Raw genomic sequence first — 19,147 nt, forward strand, 5'->3', positions numbered from 1 at the left:
AATCTATGTTGCCATGCCAACCTGAAAACAAGTGAGGGGATTTTGAACAAATTTGGTATAGGTATCAGTATATATGATGCAAATATGAACTGATTGGATTATGGCGTCAAAGGTTAGAGGCCATGTCAGGTGATAACTTGAGAACAGCTGAAGGGATTTAAATCAAACTTGGTATAAGTATATATTATGATGCAAAGATGAACTGATTTTATTTTGGCATCAAAGGTGAGGATTGAGATGATGTTGTGATATTGGTGAGGTCCGAGGTCATGTTAGGTAAAAATGTGATACTTGATACCAGCTGGATGGATTTAAAACAAACATGGTACAAATATGTATAATTATGTAATAATGCGGGCAGAGGCATATCGGTCGACGTCGTGACGTCGAAGAGTGTCGTTCTAGTTCCCTTTAATCCAATATTACTGCCATACCAGGTGACCTATGACGTCATAGTTATAAATAAAATATTCTCCAGGGGAAGTTCCTACTCTAAAGTTTTGCATCGATCGGACAAGCGGTTGCAGATCAATTTTTTTTTACAGACAAACAGACAGGCGGGCATTACAAAAGTCTCGCAACCCCTTTGGGGTGAGACTAATGAATGGGTGAGGTTAATGATGTGTGGATAAGACATAGGCATGATGGGCAAAATGACCAAAATCGCACAGCCTGCAGGAAACAGTGACAATTCAACTTGTGAGGCAAGTGCACCTTGCACAGTGGTACACATTTCAAACAGTCAATACTGAGCGTTTACTGATACAGTTTACAATACTGATACGAACGATTTAAAGGAATGATGTGACAGCTTCCTAAGTACTGAATTGGGGTGCGGTGAAAGGGAACTAATGAATTAATTAACCAAGGAACTGGCACACATTGGCCTACTACTATGAGTGTTCCTGTGGGAATCCAACTAAAAAAAAGCAGATGGGACAGCTGTTTATATATAGACCCCAAACTAAGACTGCCATTCTGACGAAATGGCAACAGCACCTTTCCAAACGATAGAATGCTCTTGAGATTCTATCCAGCAGCCCCTGCTGACACTTCATAATTAGTTTTCGATGAAACCCAGATAAACAGCTCACTCTACAGGAGAGCAATCAAGGAGCAGACAGCTCAGAGGGCAACACTCCACAGGAGTTATCCTACCGTCAATCAGAGAGTGACATCCGGCCTATTCCACGGAGATCTCCTAACTTTTCAGTTCCAACAGTGAGGGGTGTTCCAATTTTGGGGGTGCGGCGGTGTAATACCTCCTCGTAGGTAAGAGCAAGAATTTGCAATGTATCAGGGTGCCGGCACCAACATTCCTACTCTTCTCGACACTGTGGGATCTTTTCATGGAAATCCGCCAATGCTAGCAGACGGGTCCCCAGCTCCACCTCCCATCTAAGGGCCGGTGCACCCATTTTTGCAAAACCATTCTTGTGAAGAAAAAAAAACAGGGTGAATTTATAGTCTGATGTTGAGACAACTCAACTTGGCAAGTGTGCTACCTCTGAGTTATCCTGCCATGTGCTGACCAGGATTGTCCTTTCTTCTCTTCCAAGATCTTGCGGATTCAGACTTATTCAAGCTGTTAACTTTCACTGTGAGTGAACTTTCAAGAAACTATTCAAAGGGAAAGTTCGCAAAGGACCTCAGTCACAGAATTATTTTCCCACTTTGGGTTAGTTAGCATCCCATGTCATTAAATGTGACTGCTAACCATGTAACCAACTTTCTATCCTTTCATGACCTCTCCTGTTGTGATCATTTGGGAACGCTCTTTATTTATTTATTTCCATGGAAACTCAACAAATCAAATGTGTCGGCAGACCACTTTGGTGTCATTCAGGATTGTGATCATGTAAACAGTAAAGTGATCACAAATACGTGATGTGTCAGTTCAAAAGGAGTTCCGAACAATTCACCAGGCTCATAAGCACTTACAGCTGTGATCCCAGGCTCCAATTTTGAAAAATTCCATTGGAGCTTGTTCAAACTTGTGGGTGAAGATATTTACACCCGAGAAAGAAGAAGACCACTCCTTTTGTATCTTCAGATGCATGTGGCTGCCGAAGCAGTTTCTTGGCTATTGGACACAATCCTGGACGTGTCGCCCCTCCAACGCAGGATACCTGAATGGCTCATTCTTCCCAGTCATCTGGTACTCATTTTGCCGACCTCGGAAGGATGAGAAGCTGAGTCAACGCACCTGGTATGCCGATGGCATGACAGGGGCTCAAACCCAGGACCCTGAGATCTCAAGCCAGCCACCTTAACCGTTACGCCAACGCTAGGCTTACACCTGAGAAAGAGGGTGTATTGCTTTTACATCCGAGGAAAAAAAAGTATGTTTGTCTGCGTGGCGTACGGTCCCCCGGATCATGACTCGTGCTATCGTCAATCAACTAGAAACCATCCATCCCAACTCCATTCCTCGTATGCGGAAAATGCAAATGCCACCATGCCAGCTGGGTGAGTTCTACAACCAGCCATGGGAATGCAGCAAAGGCCTTGTGTGGATCTGATGCAATCTGTATTAACTTTCCAACCCAGATTTTGGCAACTGGTACATCCTCCATCCTACCTTTCCATCCAATAACTCCTGTTCATCTTCTGCCACTCTGAGCCCGTTCTTGTCAAAACCCATATCTTTCCGTCTGCAGTAGCTCAGGGCGATACCACCAGTTGCCCCTTATAAGGAGCATTCAGTGGAATATTGGTTCTGTTGCAAACTTTTGGGGAATGCTGCCTGATGGAGTGTTTGTGGGTTTAATTCTGCCTTATGGGTTGCGTTCCTGGTTCTGCAGTGCCTGCTAGAGAGTACCGTTGGAGTCTGTGTTCCCACAGGCTTGCAGTCGGAAAGCTAGAGGTCCAAACCCAGGTGTAGTATCGTGGAAGACTGCCTAATCATCTGGCGCATAATCTCGGGTCCCCTTCTCTGCCAGTTCTTTTCTCACCCTAACTGGAGCAGCACCAAGTACGGGATTCCAGGAGGCCCTTATTAGTCCACGAGTTTGCATTGTTGGTGCCATCGGGAACACTCCTTATTTGTCTGCAAATTTCCCTGAAGCTCCTCATGCCTGCTTAATTGTTTTGTGGGCCAATCATCTGCGGCACCCCCATCCATTAAATAAATAGTCAAAAACCATCTTTGACCTCGATTCTTCAATTATCCAGACACGCTGCTGATTCTATATTTGCAATAATCAGAGGGCTCAAATCTCCAAACAAGGAAGCAGCATGGCGTCCTGACTGTGTCCCTGGACATACATGGGGGTATTCTATACTTGCCAAGTTATCTGCCTGCTGCATACCCAGCTACCTTGATAACAATGTACTGGCAGCCATCAACGCTCATAAAATTTAGTATTATTGTGCGCACGACAATCAGAATCAAATTATTCGAGTAATCTTTACTGCACGAGCGTTCCGGTTACTTCTTTATCCAACAAGGACCCCACATACATTGGGGCATCCCCTTCTTCTTCCACTTTCCTATGTCACACATGTCTGCGAGCAGCATCATTGGCAAAGGGTGCAGCCGGGCCACTGATGCAACACTCTCTGTAGGTTAGGGCAGGAATTTGTAATTTGTTCATGGTACCGGCGATACCTCGCCTAATCTTCACGAAGGACACAGTGGGATCTTTTGACGTCCACAAACTAATGCCGGCAGATGAGATGCCCATTTCAACGTCCATCGATAAAGGGCACACACATCGATGCTTCGCCCTATCTGTGGGACACCAGGATGACAGATTGCAGCTGGACCCAAATTCAAACTCAGGTTAGATGGTTCAGAGGCGAGTGTGCGTACTTCGAGGACATCCTGCCAGCTCCCTGAGACATCCCCTTAAATCACAGATTTGATCATCCAATGGTGATGGGGATTAACATAAAGGTCTGATGTAGGATTATATACGAGTACAATGAAAAAATGCTTTATTGCATGTTGGTAGCCTTCAAAGGAGCAAAAACGCTACAGAAAACCGATACCGCTTCCTGCTTTGCAAAAAAAAAAAAAAAAAGTGGTTTTGGTGAAAAGGATTAAGAATAATTTGATTTGTAACTACAATTGCTTTTCGTCTTCCAAATAAGAATAACAATATAAAGTTCACATATCCAACCTCAAGCAGGAGATCTCTCACAGCACTGAATGCTTTAATCCTCGGAGGTGTGAGGAGGGGCGGAAGAGGAGGATAAGCCACGATGGGGTTCACAACACTACCGCCATCTGCAAGCTGAAATGCAAAAGAAAAAAAAAACCTCCCTACACGTACACAACTCAACTACATTAATTTCCTAATCAACCATGATGGCGAGTGGTGACTACAGGAATTATGGGGGTTGGTTGTATGTTCATGAGGCAGAAGCAAAGGAATGGGAAAACTAATTATGTATTTTCAATAACTCCTTGCAACCAAATGCAAAACAATCAACCTGTGGGATTGCTTATGAGGGCAGAAAAGACAGGAGTGTGCATTTAGAAACACACACACACACACACACACACCTCTGCAATTATTTCAACATGCTGCTGCCCACTTGATTCCAATATCCAGCTTGGATTCCCGCAAAGCAAGGACGCCATATGGCGCTGTTGCACCGAGGAGCGTGGAATGAGAGGAAAATGGTTTTGAATTAGTGTGAGGAATCCTGCCATGATTAAGGTGATAAAATGTAAGGACCTCCTGAGGTGGTTTCAATCAATTTGGAGGGGAGTCGTGTTCAGTTTACTTTAGACTCGCGAATCTGGAAGCGGTATGAGGAGGCTGTACTTGAAAACTCGATGGATCTGGATAAACATTTCATGCAACTACAGACATGTGTATCCATAACTGATATGTACAATCAATGCAGTTGGTTTGCACTCCAACCTGGCTGGAAGTGACTCCACTCGCTCCACAACTTCCTCCGCGCCTTTAAAAACATGCCGTGCAAAAGCCTTGCACAAGATCAATCAAAAGGTGCAGTTTGTAGAGACATCGTGTCCCTTTGAGGAAAACCTCTGGCAATTAGACAAAAAATCCACGGCCACAACCGAATCCCAGAAAGGTACTTCTTTGGGATATCCAAGCATACACAGAGGCTATTTGGGAACATGGCGGAGCTCTGTGAGCAACCAAATAGCGAAAGAGAGAAGAGCAACAGAACCAGACTGGTGAGAAGCGGCCAGTGCAGTCGGAACGTAGAGCAGAAGGGTTGCAACTCCAAGGCTTGCCTACGTGGAGGAGGTGGAAGACATTGATAAAATGCAATCGGGTCTATCCCATAACAAACTTCTCTTTACAATCATAACGATACTGTATTTACATTCATAACAACTTCAACCCACTTCTTTTGACTTCACTATACTCAATCTGACCTGTGCCCAAGCCATAAGGGCCAGGCAGGTGATGGCAGCACGAGGGCGAGGAGGTAGAGGGAGGCGGCGTGACCAGAGAAACAAAGCCGAAGTGACACCGACTGTTGTTACTCCCTGAAAAAGAGACAATAAAATCGGTTTCAGACACATATGACAACAGTCAAATGGGAATGAGAAGGTTAAACAAGAACTCGCTGGGATAATCGTAGGAGCATCCGCTCAGTGTCTTAAATGTCGGCGTTTTGAACCCGATCCCGGCTGATTCATACCAAAGACATTAAAATGGTACGTGCTGCTTCCTTGCTTGACGCTCAGCATTTAAAAAGGATAGAGCACGAAGAAACAAACATAGGTTGGCAACCATTTTGCCGGCTTGATGGGCATAATGGCCGCCTCCTGTGTTGAAGATCCTTGTGAGAAAACTGACATCATCTATTAAATTGTGAGCAATTAAACTTTACTGAACAGACGAGAATGCAGTGGTTGAATGAAAAACATATTTTTAAAAGGAGAACGAGACAAAGCGCTCCACTGGCTAGTACTGCAAATTACCACCCAAAAGGGACAGGGAATATTAGATGAGCATACAGTCACGTGAAAAAGTAAGTACACCCCATGTAAAGTTTTGACTTTTTCAACATATTTCAACATACAGCTATTTGATCTTCATTTCAACAATATTGATAGATAAAGGTGATATAATAGAACAAATATCATGAAACATTTACATTTTTTAGTCCATTGTATAATTTAAATAAACATAAATGCAAATTTCACATGTGGAAAAAGTAAGTACACCCTTGGCTCTAATAGGTGGTATTGAAGGAGCTCGGGCTCCCACGTCGATCGGAAGAATGGACGCGACAAAAAGCTGGAATTCGTCCGAGTTGCTTTATTCAAACAAAACACTCAGGTACTCTGAAAAGCCCGTTTATCGGGCAGCAATATATATGCACACATTATCCCGGAGCGTTTGCCCAGGAAAGGCGAGAAGGGGCGTGGCCGAGCGTCCTGGCTGCGGCCTGGCAAGTTGAGCGCGGGCCTGCCCGGGCGTCCTGGACGAGCCCGGCATGGTGATCGCTCCGCGTCCTTGATAGGTGCAAGGCGATTGTGAAAACCCAGCGGTAGCCGCTACACACGTCCCCCCAGAATCGACTTGCACCGGCAGGGTCAATTTGAGGGGGGCCCTGATGACCCGGCCGAAGCGAACCCTGGCGGGTCGTGGGGGGGGGGGGGTCCGGTGTGGTGGTGGGCGGTCGAGTGGGGGGCACCGTGGACGGGAGGCGGCCTCGCCGTGGCGGAAGGGCCACCCGTGGTGGTTGGTCGACGTCCACGTGCGCCGGCTTGAGGCGGTCCACCGCAATCCGGTCCGACCTGCCGCCGATGTCGATGACGAACGACTTGTCGTCCCGTCGCAGGACCCGGAAGGGCCCGTCGTACGGCGGCCGGAGTGGCCCCCGATGTGCGTCGTGACGCACAAAAACATACTCCGCTGTGCGAAGTGCTGGGGGGACGTAGGACTGGGGTCACCGTGGTGGGATGTTGGCACGGGGGCAAACCGTCGGGCGGCCTCCTGGAGGTCCGAGCGCTGGTGAGCTGCGGACCAGGGACTGGTAGCGTCGGGCACGAATTCGCCCGGGACGCGTAGCGCCTGGCCGTAGACAAGCTCGGCGGTGGATGCCTGGAGGTCCTCCTTGGGGGCCGTGCGGAGGCCCAAAAGGACCCACGGCAGCCGGTCGGCCCAACCGCCGTCTTGAAGGCCGGCCATGAGCGCGGCCTTCAAGGAGCGGTGGAATCGCTCGCACAACCCGTTTGCTTGGGGGTGGTAGGCCGTAGTACGGTGGAGCTTGACCCCCAGGTTGCGGGCGACCGCGCCCCACAGCTCGGAGGTGAACTGTGGTCCGCGGTCTGACGAGATGTCCGCCGGTGCACCGAAGCGGGCGACCCAGGTGGCGATGAAAGCCTGCGCCACGTCGGCGGTGGTGGTGGAGACGAGGGGAACGGCCTCCGGCCACCTGGTGGTCCTGTCCACCATGGTGAGCAGGTGTGTGAACCCCCGTGACGGGGGGAGGGAGCCCACCAGATCAACGTTGACGTGGTCGAAACGTCGTTCGGGCACGGTGAAAGGTGCCAGCGGGGCCTGGGTGTGTCGGTGGACCTTGGCCTGTTGGCAGGCTGTGCAGGTGCTGGTCCACTCGCAGACGTCCCGACGAAGGCCGTGCCAGACGAATCGCGCCGACACCAGCTTCTGGGAAGCTTTCCGGCCCGGGTGGGAAAAGCCGTGGAGGGAGGCGAAGATGCGGCGTTGCCAGGTGATGGGCACGATGGGGCGGGGCTGGCCTTGGGAGACGTCGCAGAGCAGGACAGTGTCTGCGAAGGGGATGTCGGCCAGGCGGAGGTCCGTGTCCGCCGCCCGGAGGGCTTGCACCGTGGTGTCGGTGGTTTGGTCCGCCGCCATAAGCGCGAAGTCCACGCCCAGGTGGACCGCGTTCACGCTGGCCCGGGAAAGACAGTCGGCCACGGCGTTGTTTTTGCCGGCGACGTGCCGGATGTCCGTGGTAAACTCCGACACGGCGGAGAGGTGGTGCTGTTGGCAGGCCGACCACGGCTCCGTGACCTTGGCCATTGCGTAAACCAACGGCTTGTGGTCGATGAACGCCGTGAAAGGTCGGCCCTCCAGGAGGTGGCGGAAATGGCGGCGGCCAGGTGTAGACCGAGGAGCTCACGGTCAAACGTGCTGTATTTGAGCTCGTTCGGCCGGAGCTGCCGGCTGAAAAAAGCGAGTGGCTGCCAAACCCCGTTCACCCATTGCTCATGTACGGCGCCCACCGCGTAGTCGGAGGCATCCGTGGTGAGGGCGATGGGAGCGTTGAGCACTGGGTGAGCGAGCAGTGTTGCGTCGGCGAGGGCCCGCTTTGAGCTTTGGAAGGCCGCGTCCATTGCTGCGGACCAGGCGATGTCGTGCTTGGCCGGCTTGCCCCGGAGGGCTTCGTAGAGGGGCCGCATGAGTTGAGCAGCGCGGGGCACGAAGCGGTGATAAAAATTCACCATTCCCAGGAATTCCTGCAGGGCCTTTATGGTGCGGGGACGCGGGAACGTGGTGATGGCCTCGACCTTGGTTGGCAGCGGCACGGCCCCGTTCTTGGTGATGTGGTGGCCCAAAAAATCAACGGCCGTCGTGCCGAAGTGGCATTTGGCCGGGTTGACGATGAGGCCGTGCTCGCTGAGGCGCCCGAACAGTGTTCGGAGGTGGAGGAGGTGCTCGGCCCGGGACGTGCTGGCGACGAGGATGTCGTCCAGGTAAACGAAAAGGAACGGCAGGTCACGCAGCACGCCGTCCATCAAGCGCTGGAACGCCTGAGCCGCGTTCTTGAGACCAAACGGCATTCGTAAGAATTCGAATAAGCCGAACGGCGTGATGACTGCCCTTTTAGGGACGTCGGCCGCCCTGACAGGTACCTGGTGATATCCCCGTATGAGATCAATTTTCGAAAAAATGACCCGTCCCGCCAGACGGGCGGAGAAGTCTTGGATGTGCGGGATCGGATACCTGTCGGGGGTGGTAGCGTCGTTAAGGCGGCGGTAGTCGCCACATGGGCGCCAGCCGCCCCCTGGCTTTGGGACGATGTGTAGTGGCGAAGCCCATGCGCTATCGGAGCGCCGCACGATGCCGAGGTGTTCTAAAGCGTCGAACTCGGCTTTGGCCACGGCGAGCTTGGCTGGGTCGAGGCGGCGGGCTCTGGCGTAGACCGGCGGGCCCGTGGTTGGTATGTGGTGCTCGATCCCATGTCGTACTGCGACGGCCGAAAACGTCGGCCGCGTGAGGGCCGGGAACTCCGTGAGCAGGCGAGCAAACTCGTTCGCCGCCAGGACGGCGCATGCCAGCTCGGTCGGCGCGGAGCTGCTCAATGTGCATACCAGGGAGCTGAAGGTTTCGGCGTTGATTAAACGACGCCGTTGGACATCCACCAGCAGTCCGTGTGCGCAGAGGAAGTCGGCGCCTAGCAGAGCCATGGGCACGTTTGTGGTTACAAAAGTCCAAGCAAAGCGTTGGCCGCCGAAGCAGAGGGTGACGTTGCGCGGGCCGAAGGTGCGGATGGCCGATCCGTTGGCCGCAACCAAGGAGGGGCCGCAAACCGCGGACTGCCTGTCCTGGTCAGAGGCAGGTATGACGCTCAGTTGGGCGCCGGTGTCGCACAGGAAGCGCCGTCCGGACGCTTTATCCGTGATGAACAGTAAGTTGCCCGTGTGGCCGGCGCTCATGGCTGGTAATGAACGCCGGCCCGGCCGTTTCCCGGCCTGCCGAAGGTGCACGGGGGTCGGCATGTCCGGGCCTTCTGTCCGAACCTGGCATGATAGTAACACCACGCTTGGTCAGGTGGAGGCCCCGGTCGTCGTGCTGGAGGTGGTCGGCTCGGTGTAGCGGCCGCCAATTGCGTCGGCAGTTTGGTCGTCGACCGTGCCGGGTGCTCGGGCGCCATGGGTGTTGCGTCGGATGGCGGTGGGCCCCAGGTCGCTGCTGCGATGCGCTGGCCTGCGGCGGAGATCTTGTCGGCTTCCCTGGCAAGGGCACGGGGATCCGTGATCGTCGTGCTTGCCAGGGCGAGGCATACCGGGCTAGGCAGCTGACGGAGGAACAGCTCCCGGAACAGGAATGCCGGAGAATGCTCGCCGAGCAGCGAAAGCATGTAGTCCATTCGCTCGGAAGGGCGCGTGTCGCCGAGCTCGGGCAGGTCGAGCAGGCGCCGTGCGCGTTCCGCCGATGGGAGGGCGAAAGCGTCGAGGAGGAGCTTTTTAATCGCGCCGTATTTGTCAGCGGCTGGCGGGCTCTCGAGGAGGCTCAGGGCGCGGGCCGCGGTGGCTGAACCGAGCGCTGCTACCACATGGTGGAAGCGGGTGTCGTCGGCCGTGATGCCTCGCAGGGCGAACAGGGAGTCCGCCTGTGCGAACCAAACCGCCGCGTGAGCCTCCCAGAAGGTAGGCAGTTTAAGGGCCACTGCCGTGTCCATGTCGGTAGGTCACCAATGAAGGAGCTCGGGCTCCCACGTCGATCGGAAGAATGGACGCGACAAAAAGCTGGAATTCGTCCGAGTTGCTTTATTCAAACAAAACACTCAGGTACTCTGAAAAGCCCGTTTATCGGGCAGCAATATATATACACACATTATCCCGGAGCGTTTGCCCAGGAAAGGCGAGAGGGGGCCTGTGCGAACCAAACCGCCGCGTGAGCCTCCCAGAAGGTAGGCAGTTTAAGGGCCACTGCCGTGTCCATGTCGGTAGGTCACCAATGAAGGAGCTCGGGCTCCCACGTCGATCGGAAGAATGGACGCGACAAAAAGCTGGAATTCGTCCGAGTTGCTTTATTCAAACAAAACACTCAGGTACTCTGAAAAGCCCGTTTATCGGGCAGCAATATATATACACACATTATCCCGGAGCGTTTGCCCAGGAAAGGCGAGAGGGGGCGTGGCCGAGCGTCCTGGCTGCGGCCTGGCAAGTTGAGGGCGAGCCTGCCCGGGCATGCCCTGGCGTCCCGACCGAGGCCTGGCAAGTTGAGCGCGTGCCTGCCCGGGCGTCCTGGACGAGCCCGGCATGGTGATCGCTCCGCGTCCTTGATAGGTGCAAGGCGATTGTGAAAACCCAGCGGTAGCTGCTACAGTATTGCCCCCTTTGGCAGAAACAACCTCAAGTAGGCGTTTCTTATAACTGTCTACCAGTCTCTGACATCGACTGGGAGAAATTTTTGCCCACTCCTCCATGCAGAATTCTTTCAGCTGTGCGATGTTTGAGGGGTTTCTTGCATGCACAGCTCATTTCAAATCCTCCCACAACATCTCGATGGGATTTAGATCCAGGCTTTGACTTGGCCATTCCAGAACCCTCAATTTCTTTCTTTTCAGCCATTCCTTGGTGGATTTACTGGTATGTTTGGGTCATTGTCATGTTGCAAGGTCCACCTTCGGTTAAGCTCCAACTTTCCGACAGATTGCCTCACATTATCCTCAAGCACCCTCTGGTATAATGAAGAATTCATAGTGGATTCTATGATGGTGAGCTGAGCAGGCCCTGATGCAGCAAAGCTGCCCCAAACCATAATATTTCCACCACCATGTTTTACAGTTGGTATCAGGTTCTTGTGGTCAAATGCTGTCTTTGGTTTTCACCAAACATGTCTTCTGGTACTGTGGCCAAATAATAATAATAATAATAATAATAATACATTTATTTTGTGTCGCGCTTTTCAAGAAACCCAAGGACGCTTTGACATAGTATGTAAAACAAAGACAAAAAAGACAAAAATACAGAATTAAATAACCAAACAGAAAGGAAGGAGAAGGAGAAGAGACGGTCAGGGGTTGAATGCGGTGTTGAACAGGTAGGTCTTGAGTGATGATTTGAATGTGGTGAGTGAGGAGTCTCTGATGGTTTGAGGTAGTGAGTTCCAGAGTGTGGGAGCAGCGATGGAGAAGGCCCTGTCCCCCCAGGATCTGAGTTTGGTCCCGATGGGGGTGGGGGGGGGGGGGGGCAGGAGGTTGGCAACAGCAGAGCGGAGGGTGCGGGTGGGAGTGTGTCTGGGGAGGAGGTCAGTCAGGTAGGATGGGGCCAGGTTATGGAGGGCTTTGTAGGTCAGGAGGAGGATTTTGTACTGGTTTCTCTGGGAGATGGGGAGCCAGTGGAGCTTGCGAAGGACGGGAGTGATGTGGTCCCGGGCCCGGGAGTGGGTGAGTCGACGGGTAGCGGAGTTCTGAATGTGTTGAAGTTTATTGATGATATTTGAGGGTGAACCATAGAGGAGGCTGTTGCAGTAGTCCAGACGGGAAGTGATGAAGGCGTGGATGAGGGTTTCTGCAGCTGTGGAGGAGAGGGATGGACGGAGACGGGCGATGTTTTTCAGATGAAAGAAGGCTGTCTTGGTGATTTGTTTAGTGCGTTTGTCGAAGGAGAGGGTTTGGTCAAAGATGATGCCAAGATTCCGGATGTGAGGGGAGGTGGATACTGGGATACCGTCGATGTTGAGGGTGAAGTTGTGGGTGGATTTGGTGAGCGTTTTTTGGTGCAATAATGATTATTTCGGATTTATCACAGTTTAGTTTGAGGAAGTTGATTTGAAGCCAAGATTTTATTTCAGTAATGCAGTTTGTCAGGATAGATTGGGTGATGGTGGAAATTGACTTGGCGGAAATGAAAAGCTGGATGTCATCGGCAAAGCAGTGGAATTGGAGACCATGACGACGGATTAAGTGACCAAGGGGGAACAGGTACAGGATGAAGAGGAGTGGACCGAGAACTTAACCTTGGGGGACACCTTGGGGGAGGGGAGCAGTGGGGGATTTGCAGTTATTGATGGAGATGAACTGGTGCCTGTCGGAGAGGTATGATTTGATCCAAGAAAGGGCAGTGCCAGTGATGTTAAAGGTGGTTTCAAGTCGGGTAAGGAGGATGATGTGATTGATGGTGTCAAAGGCGGCGCTGAGGTCGAGAAGGATGAGAATGTTGAGGTTACCGGCATCAGAGGAGAGGAGAAGGTCGTTGGTGATTTTGAGGAGTGCAGTTTCCGTACTGTGGTTGAGGCGGAATCTGGATTGGAATGTTTCATACAAGTTATTGGCAGAGAGGGGATGTTTGAGTTGAGTGGCTACAGCGCGTTCCAAAACTTTTGACAGAAAGGGTAGGTTGGAGATGGGTCTGAAGTTATTTGGGGTGTCAGGGTTGAGTCCAGCTTTTTTCAGAATGGGGGTGACAGCAGCGATTTTGAGGGATGGTGGGACGATGCCAGTAGACAGGGAGGAGTTTATCGTTGCAGTGATAAGTGGAGAGAGAGCAGGAAGGCAAGCCTGAACAAAGCTGGAGGGGATGGGGTCCAGAGTGCAGGTGGCAGTTTTCATTCCTGTGAGGAGTTCAGAGAGGTCAGTAGGGGAGACTGGGGAAAACTGAGATAGGGGTTGGCAGGATAAGGGGGGGCAGATGGTTTGAGGGGGAGCAGGTGCGGTGGTGGTTAAGCTGCTGTAGATGTTGTCCATCTTGCTTTGGAAGAATGAAAGGAAAGAAATGCAGTTGCCGACTGTGAATGACTGGGTGGTCGTATCCAGGGGGCTGAGGAGTTTGTTTATTGTGGAGAAGAGTGCTTTTGGGTTTCCGGAGCCAGAGTGGATTATTTGAGAGTAGTAGGTGGAGCGGGCGTAGGAGAGGGCATCTTTGTAGTGATGCAGGTGGTCTTTGTAGGCTTGGGAGTGGATTGTGAGACCTGTTTTATTACGGAGTCTTTCAAGTTGGTGGGCACGGGTTTTCATCAGGCGGAGTTCAGGGGTAAACCAGGGAGCAGAATGGGTGAAGGAAACCGTTTTGGTTTTTACAGGCGCAAGCTGGTCGAGGCAGGAGGAGAGAGTGTGGTTGTAGTAGTCAGTGAGGTCAGAGGGGCTGTGCAAATCAACGAAGGGAGAGGTGGACATTTTTTCGGAGAGGGAAGATGAGAATGAGGTAGGTGAAAGAGAGTTTAGCATACGGAAGTTGATTATGCGTTTTTGCCTTGGTGCTGGGGTGGGAATGTTGATGGTCATAGTGATGGCTAGGTGATCGGAGAGGGTGAGGTCAGAGCCAGAGAGATGGTGTAGATTTAGTCCAATAGAACTACCTTTGACTCATCTGTCCAGAGCACATTGTTCTAGAAGTGCTGGTCTTTGCCTGTTGTTCATAGGCAAAGGCATGTTCATAGGCAAACTTTAGTCTTGCCCTGATGTTCTTTCTGGACAGCAAAGGTTTCCTCCTGACACACCTCCCATGTAGATCAAATTTGTGTAGCCTCTTTCTAATGGTAGACTCGTGCACTTTGACATCAACAGTGGCAAGAGCTACCTGTAGGTCGATGTGATGACATTCTGGGGTCCTTAGAGACTTCTTTCAGCATCTTGCAGTCTGCTCTTGGGCTGAACTTGCTGGGGCGGCCTGGCCTGAATAAGTTGGCAGTTGTTTGGAATCTTATCCACTTGTAGATGATCTTTCGGACAGTCGAATGATTGATTTCAAATTGTTTGGAGATCTTTTTAAATCCCTTCCCAGACTCGTAGGCATCTATAACCTTCTTTCTGAAGGTCTCAGAGAGCTCTTTTGATCTAGGCATGGTGACGCCGCACACTTCAACAACAAAGAGCAAACCAAACTAAATGTCTGAGGTTTAAATAAGACAGGTTCCTCCAAGATCTTCTCTAACGATGTTCTAATCATTTGCACCTGAGCTGGTGCACCTGATTCTAATTTTAGGTCATTGAAGTAGTGATAAATGTAGGGGTGTACTTACTTTTTCCACATGCGAAATTTGCATTTATGTTTATTTAAATTATACAATGGACTACAAAATGTAAATGTTTCATGATATTTGTTATATTATATCACCTTTATCTATCAATATTGTTGAAATGAAGATCAAATAGCTGTATGTTGAAATATGTTGAAAACGTCAAAACTTTACATGGGGTGTACTTACTTTTTCACGTGACTGTAAGTATAAAACTAAAAGCATGTGAAATGCAAAGCCCATCCGCATCCGTTTGTATTCAGTCGTCTACTTCTTCTTCTTCTGTATGCTCAAAATAACGAAAACAGTTAAAAAAATTAATACAAAATTTCAAGTTGATGATTTTTGAGCTTTAGATCTTTGACATTTCAGCTTTAGATCTAAAAATATAATAATCGGCTTCTAGCTTTTGATTGGTGAACGAATTCTGTGACCCAATATGCAAATTGTTAAAATTTCAGGTGAATTGGACAAAAATTGACGATTTTATGCAACCTTGATCTTTGACCTCTTGATCTAAAAAAAAAAAAACCGGCTTGTTGCTTTTGATTGGTGAACCAACTCAGTGACCCAATATGCAAATTCTTAAAATTTCAGGTTAATCGGATGAAAATTGATGATTTTTCATGACGCTGACCTTTGACCTTTTGACCAAATTATTAATTAGCCTTCTCCATATTCTCATGATTAAGCTTTGTTGAAAATTTGATGACAAAACTCAAATCTAGGTAGTTGGTTGTAGACAGCAATTGCCCAGGGTGGTACTACCGTCCTGACTTAGGAGTGTTAAAGTGGTGCCCGGAACCGTCTTGCACACACCGTGTCAGGATTGCTGGTCTTACTTTCTGTCTCACTCAAACTATCAGTTACCGGGCTAGCTTCAACCTCTCTTTCTCGCAAACAAACATCATACACTTTTCTTCATACGTATTTCCTTATCTTTTATTTAAGGCTTGGCCTCGATGAGGGCTATACAGTCCATGTCTTGAGCCTTCAACATAAAAAATGGTAAATTTAAATTTCAGGTCAATCAGAGAATCGTGAGAATTGATGATTTTATGTGATGTTGACCTTTGACCTTGTGACCAATTTTTTAATTTGTCTTCTCCATATTCTCATCATAAAGCTTTGTTGAAAATTTAATGACAAAAGCTCAAATGGTAAAAACGTTATGGCCTGGGCAGACAGAGAGACAGAAGTGATTGCAAACCACATCTCCCGCTGCATGGGGGATGGGCTGACAACTCTTAAAATGCTTATAAGTAAACTAAAATCAGAAATTTTCCTCTTCACATGTGTGTAAATCAGGGCTATATTGAAGAAATAAATAAATAGCACCGCAAAGCGGGCGTAACCCCTCAGCCCATGCATGAAGAACCACCTTTAGAGGCCATTTTTACCCGCAAAGCGGGGGTTGGCCTTTTTCGGGGACCGTGGTTGTTGTTGTTTTTTTGGTCCCCTTTTTGAAGCAATGTTTTACTGCCGGATGCCCTTCCTGCCGCCAACCCTTTTTGTCGCCTTTTGCGACATGGTGGAAACCATGCATGGTGGAAACCAATTTCAAGATGGCTGCCGTGGCGGCCATATTGAAAATCGCAGCGCTCCCATTTTCGAAAGGAGCCTTCCTCGACTCAACCCCAACACACACTGCAAAAAGCAATTCAGGAAATGAAACAGGCAACATGATACAATCATCACCACCTGAACTGAGTGATCCTGGAAATTTGCCATCTGAATCTCATCTGAACTCATGGCAGGTTCAAATCTAATTATAACCATAAACTTGCAGGCCACGAAAGCCAAAGGCACAAGAGCCAAAGGCACAAGAGCCAAAGGCACAAGAGCCAAAGGCGAGATTGAAAGCAAGAGCAGTATGGGCCCATTAGGGTAGCTTTTTGATCAATCTTAAAGGCAGCAATTTTGTACAGTACAACTGGATACAGAAATGAAATGCTGATTCCGTGACAGCAAACTGTAACCTGCAGTTTTATGAACTCCAAACGCTGACCATACGTGAGATGCATCGAACATCGCTTGATTTTAGCCTCAATACGTCTTGAACATTAAAGAAAATCAAATGATACTCGACCCGATAAAATGATCAAATCAAACCTGACCTTATTGAAGGCAAACAAATGCTGACTATTTTTGTCGCATTTCATCAGACAAATACAGCTTTATATGCTAACTAACTACAACAAACACACTCACGAGAAGTCTGTGCTGAAACTGCGTGGTTGACGGATTGTCTATGAGATTCCGGAGAGGAGGAGACAGAGCAGCAATATCGCTGGGCATCAAACCTTCTCCCATCAGCGGGAATGAGTTGTAAACCAAGCCGGCATCTAGCCCAGCAACCAACGCACCTATGGCAGGAAGAGGGGTGGTGAGATGGTGGAAAGCATTAAGACGAGCATCTCAGCAAAATAAAAACAAGAAAACGTCATGCTCAGTATGATACTTGCAAAATCCACCCCACCCCAAAATAAAAAGTTGCCATGGATACATCAACTTGTCCATTTCATTAAGACTACAATGAATTGCTTATCTTAATCAAAGCTCAGGTCAATCGGATTAAAAATCATGATTTTTCAGATAAAAAAATGGATGATATTAGGCGTTTGACCTTGAGTTGACCTGTGACCTTTGACCTCACAAATAGTTGGTTTCCCAATTCATGATGCACTATGTAATTGTTTAATTTTCAAGTTAATAGGATGAAAAGTGATTTTTCAGATGAAAATGGATGATTTTGGAAGTTTGACCTTGAGTTGACCTTTGACATTTTGACCTAAAAAATAGTTGGTTTCTCAATTTAGCGACGCACTATGCAAATACTGTTCAATTTTCAAGTCAATCGGATGAAAAATGAGAATTTTAGAAATTTGACCTCAAGATGACCTATGACCTCAAAATCAATAGGCTTCTTCCTTATGACCAACTCTACCATCTGGTGAAGTTTTGTGAAGATCGATTTTAAAATGTGACCTGTAGGCGATTGACAAACAAACAGACAGAATAACAAGAAGAAGTTATGCAGAGCACTATACTTGTAAAATCCACCCCCCCCCCCAACCCCCGGAGCAGCACCCCAGAAAAAAGAGCAGCACCTCAGCACCCCAGAGCAGCACCCCCCAACCCAGAAAAAAAAAGGTTGCAATTGATCCAGCAGATTGTCCATTTCATCAAGATCAAAATTGACGATCTTGATCAAAGCTCAAGTCAATAGGATGAAAAGCGATGATTTTTCAATGAAAATTGATGATTTTCAAAGTTTGACCTAGAGTTGACCTTTGACCTTTTGACCTCAAAAATAGTTGGTTTCCCAATTCAGTGAGGCACTATGCAAATGCTGTTAAATGTTCAAGTCAATTGGATGAAAATTGATGATTTTTCAGATGAAAATTGATTTCATCCTAGACGTCCTTGCAGGGGTTCAGTGTTGAACGCAGTGCATCGGCGGAACAGACCAATATGGTGTCTGCAGCATCGCCGCTGGACACAGCAACAGTAGAGTGCAGTCTTGTTCAACAATAAGTTCAGATTTTGCCTCCATGCTGCTGATGGACGTCAACGGGTATGGCACAGAGGTGGGGAAAGGTATGCATCATGCTGTATTCGCCAGATCAATCGTTGGGGAGGACCCAGTGTGATGGTATGGCCCAGCATTTCCACCCGTTTCAGGACACCTCTGGTCATCATCGAAGGCAATCTCACTAGTCAGCGTTATGTCAATGAAGTTTTGAGACCTCATCTGCTGCCATTTCTCCAGGCTCATCCTGACATCGCAGTTTTCCAGCAGGACAACGCCTGGCCCATGCTGCTCGCCTGACCACCAACTTCCTCCAGGAACAGGGTGTTGAAGTGATGCCTTGGATGCCTTATTCCCCTGACCTCAATCCCATTGAGCATTTATGGGATGAGCTTGGTCGACGTCTTGCATCGAGGAGATCAACGGCTATCAATCGGCAAATGCTCATTCAAGGCTTGCAGGAGGAGTTGGTCCCCCAGGACCGCATCAGACGCCTGGTACAGAGCATGCGTCGAGGTGTACAGCCTGCATCACAGCCCAGGGAGGACACACACGATATTGAGGACTGCTGTCATTCTGTCCTTGACTGTTCGGAGTGTTGTGTCCATTCCTGTGTCATTTTGTTTTGACTGTATTCAGGTGCGTGCCTTTGTGTTGCAGTGCTGTGACTTTTGTTGCACCACTCCTTGTGATGTTCATGCTTTTTGTTTTTTGTGATTGAGGCAACCTCTTGTTTATTGACACGTGTTTAGTAAAGATAGCTGAACTTTACCTCTGTGTTCAAATATTTTTCACTTTTGCGTGGAGTATTTCAATGCGCGTCCTTCTAAAGATTTGATAACTTTCTCTTGATGTTGAGTTTACTTGAAAAATCTTCGATTTTGCAAGTAATAAATAACAAATGAAACAATTAATTGTGCATTATCAAGGTTCGGTGTAAAAGCATCTGCAGCCATTTACC

General features: G+C 49.1%; 1 protein-coding gene across 4 annotated transcripts in view; it reads right to left on the reverse strand.

The window, feature by feature from the left end:
• Positions 1-3,922: 3,922 nt before the first annotated feature.
• Positions 3,923-19,147, reverse strand: part of COX15 (cytochrome c oxidase assembly factor COX15) — a 31,491-nt gene continuing 16,266 nt past the window's right edge. For all 4 annotated transcript variants that reach the window (XM_068098564.2, XM_068098570.2, XM_078769886.1 and 1 more), the window contains exons 7-9: positions 16,866-17,020; positions 5,363-5,476; positions 3,923-5,218 (exon numbers count right to left, since the gene is read on the reverse strand). In XM_068098564.2, the coding sequence (XP_067954665.2) occupies positions 5,087-5,218; positions 5,363-5,476; positions 16,866-17,020 (401 nt within the window). In that variant the 3' untranslated portion in view covers positions 3,923-5,086. The remainder of the gene's footprint in view (positions 5,219-5,362; positions 5,477-16,865; positions 17,021-19,147) is intronic.

Source organism: Myxine glutinosa, chromosome 1, assembly GCF_964187855.1.
Source record: "Myxine glutinosa chromosome 1, kmMyxGlut1.1, whole genome shotgun sequence".
Taxonomy (NCBI): domain Eukaryota; kingdom Metazoa; phylum Chordata; class Myxini; order Myxiniformes; family Myxinidae; genus Myxine; species Myxine glutinosa.